This window comes from Monoraphidium neglectum, assembly GCF_000611645.1.
Source record: "Monoraphidium neglectum strain SAG 48.87 unplaced genomic scaffold scaffold05428, whole genome shotgun sequence".
Taxonomy (NCBI): Eukaryota; Viridiplantae; Chlorophyta; class Chlorophyceae; order Sphaeropleales; family Selenastraceae; genus Monoraphidium; species Monoraphidium neglectum.
This window is the reverse complement of record NW_014008202.1, coordinates 1-3,208: the sequence shown is the minus strand read 5'-3', so window position 1 is coordinate 3,208 and position 3,208 is coordinate 1. Positions and strand designations below refer to the sequence as shown.

The 3,208-nt window shown below is 75.8% G+C and overlaps 1 protein-coding gene across 1 annotated transcript; it reads left to right on the top strand.

Moving 5' to 3' along the window:
• Positions 1–23: 23 nt before the first annotated feature.
• MNEG_15551 (hypothetical protein) lies at positions 24–3,148 on the top strand (the record flags this gene model as incomplete). The annotated part of the gene is made up of 3 exons (XM_014035978.1): positions 24–2,174; positions 2,536–2,762; positions 3,082–3,148. Coding segments are annotated over 3 exons (2,445 nt in total), but the record flags the coding sequence as incomplete, so codon positions are not given.
• Between the last annotated feature and the right edge of the window lie 60 nt (positions 3,149–3,208).

Sequence of the window (3,208 nt, the reverse complement as noted above, 5' to 3'; positions counted from 1 at the left end):
GGCCGGGGGTGGGCGGGGCGGAGGCCGCGCCGTCGGGCTTCCCGGTGACGCCTTGCCTGCGCGCGTTTGGGGCGGCGCTGGCGGAGCAGTTGGCGGCGCAGGGCTCGCAGCTCGCGGCGCTGCAGCAGCAGCTGGCGGGGGCGCCGTTGCCTCGAGCGGCCGCGCCAGTCGTCGGCGGCGACGGCGGCGGCGACGGGGACGCGTTTGCGCTGGCGGCGGCGCGGCGCGCGGCGGCGGGCTGCATCCTGCGGCTGCAGCTTCTGCAGTCCGTGGCGGCCGGCCTGGCCTGCGAGCTGGGCGGCAGCCCGGCGCAGTCCAGCGCGGCGCTGCTGGACTGCCTGTACCGCCGCCTCGCGTGCGGCGACCCCGCGCTCAGCGGCCCCGCGGGCGAGGGCGCCGCGGGGGCGCTGCTGCACCTGCTGCTCAGCAGCATGATGCCGCTGCTGGGCGCGCTCGGGCGGTGGCTCTACGGCGGCCGCGAGGGTGACGGCTGCGGGGCGCCCGGCGGGGGGGGCGGCAGCGGCGGCGGGGAGGACGACTTTTTCGTGCAGCACGCGCAGCAGCTGGAGGTGAGGGACCCGCGGTTCTGGTCTCAGGCGTTTGTGCTCGCGGGCGGCGGCGGCGGCGGCGCGTGCCTGGCCGGCGAGCGAAGCACCGGCGCCGGCGAGGCTTCCGGCCTCTCACGCGCGAGCAGCGGGGCGGAGGGCGCCGCGGCCGCGGCGACGGCGGAGGGCGCGGCGGCGGCGGCGGCGGCTGCGGCGGGCTGCCCGTCGTTCCTGGCGACCCTGGCTCCGGGGATCCTGTCGGCGGGGAAGAGCCTGCGGCTGCTGCGCCACATGCAGCAAGAGCAGCTCGCGGCGGCGCCGCTGCAGATGCGCATAGAGGGGCCCAGCGGCGACGCGCGCGGCGCCGGGGTGTGCCGCGAGCGGCGGCGCAAAGGGTGGGACAGGCGGGGTAGCAGCGGCGGCGGCGGGGCGGCTGCGGCGCAGACGGGGGCTGCGGCACGGCTTCAACATGCGGCGGGCGGCGGCTGTGATGGCGAGGGGGGCGTGGTCGGCGCTCATGCCGCTCCAGTGCGCATGAGCGCCGCCGCGAGGCTGCAGCTGGCGGTGGCGGCGGCCGCGGCGCAGCATGGGGAGGACGGGGAGGCGTTCCAGCTGCGATTTGCGGAGGATGCGTGCGCGCTGCTCCGGCGCTGGGACGCCGCATTGCCTCGGGACTCCCCTGGCTGCAGCGGCGCCGGCGGCAGCAGCGGCGACGGTGACAACGGCAGCAGCATCGGCGGCGCCGGCGGCGGGGCGCTAAGCCAAGAGGGCGCGTCGGCTGCCTGGGGCGGCGGCGGCGGCTGGGGGCAGCAGCGAGACATGTTTGCCACGCTGGAGGGCGCGGGCCTGCGGCTGCGCTGCCCTGGCGGCATGCTGGCGCGGCGGGAGGAGGCGAGCGCGCGGCAGGGCAGCGAGGACGGCGGCGGCGTCGGCGCGGCCGAGCAGCCGCTCGGGGAGCAGCTAGCCGGCATGGGCCTGCGGTCGCCATTGGGAAACCAACTCACCACAGGTCTGGGCCGCAGCAGCGCTGAGCCAGCCTGCCTTGCGGAACCTGCGGCGCCAGCAGGCACCAGTGGACGTGCGGCCGACGAGCCGGGCAGCCCAAGCTCAGGGGAGCCCGGCGGCGCCGCAGCGGCGGCGGTCAGCATCGAGGGGTGCGGTGTCAGCGGCCGCGACGGGGTGCCCGCGCTTTCGGATTGGGGTTTGCAGCTGAGCAGAGACATGGCGGCGGCGGACGCACGCCTCTGGCGGATGGTGCCCTCTGGACCGGGCGGCCGCGGCCAGTGCAGGGGCGGCGCCTGGGGCGATGATGCTTTCTGTGCCAGCGGCGGCGGCGGCGGCGGCGGCGGCGGCGGCGGCGGCGAGGAGCCGGATGGGGCGTGCACAGGCGTTGCCGCGGGGCCGCAAGAGTGGCCGGCGGAGCTATGGCCGCTCCGCTCCAGGCAGCGCGCGCCGTTGCCGGCATTCGGCGCCGCCGGCGCGGGCATTGTCGGCCGCGGCGGCGCGTGGCTGTCGGCGCCTCAGCGGCCGCAGCGGCGCCTGGCGTGGCTGCTGTCTGAGCCGCCGCGGTTTGTGGGGCCGGTGCAGATGATGATGGAGCGCGCCCTGCTGGAGCCGCTGCGCGACAGGGTGAGGCGCGGGCAGACGCTGATGTGCGTGTGTGTGTGTATGTGTATCAATGCTTGTATGTATGATTTGAAGGTGTATATCTGCGTGTGTGTGTGTGTGTGTGTTTTTGTGTGTGTGTGAGAGAGAGAGTATGTGTGTGTACACACACTGTAATATTGGGGGCAAGGGCTCAGCTTGATGGCATATATTTTCGCGCCGCCGGCAAGGGGGGCCGCCTGCCGGCGCAATGCCTGCGGCCGACGCGGGGCCAGGCGCCCTGTCTTCCGCGCCCGCGCCCCCCGGCCGCGCCCCCCTCCCTCCCCCCTCGCCCGCCGCGTCACCCGCACGACCCTCCGCCACGCCCCCCCACTTGCCGCCCCAGGTTGACGCGGTGGGCAGGGAGCTGCTGGGCCGCATGCTGGGCGAGTGGGGCCTGCAGACGGAGCTGCGGGCGCTGGCGGGCGCGTTCCTGCTGGCCAGCCCCGCGGCGGCGGCCTGGGCGGACGCGCTGCTGGATGGGGTGGAGCGGGGCGGGGGTCTGGAGGGTCTGGACGCGGCCGAGCTCACCATAGGCCTGCAGGCAAGCAACTTTCTTGGCATGGCGCGGGGGTGGGGGGTGGCTGGCGCTCTCACTGAACCTTGGGAGGGCCAAAAAGCCACCCAAATTCGGTTGTTACCGATCGGAGGGCAGAGCGGGGGAGCATGGGGGCGAGGTGCTGGCCTCTGGAGCTGTTGGCGGCAGTCTAGGACACAAAATCCACCGCAAGCCACGGCTGTGTTCCGAGCGGCCGTCGGCGTGGGGTCGAGGGCCCGGCGCCGCCCGGCGCCTCGCGCCTTCGGTGGGCAAATCACGGCGCGCCGCCTGCGCAACCAAGAGGGGTCGATGACGTCATCGACGCTCCCTGCCCGCGTCCATGCCTGCCCACAGGAGGCCGCGGCCGCGGCCCCCGAGGACGCCCCCCTGCCCGCCCCGGGCAGCCTGGTCGTGTCAATAGACCAGGCCGCCCTCGACGCGGCGCGCGCCGCGCGCGGCGGCCCCGCAGGCGCCCCCGCGG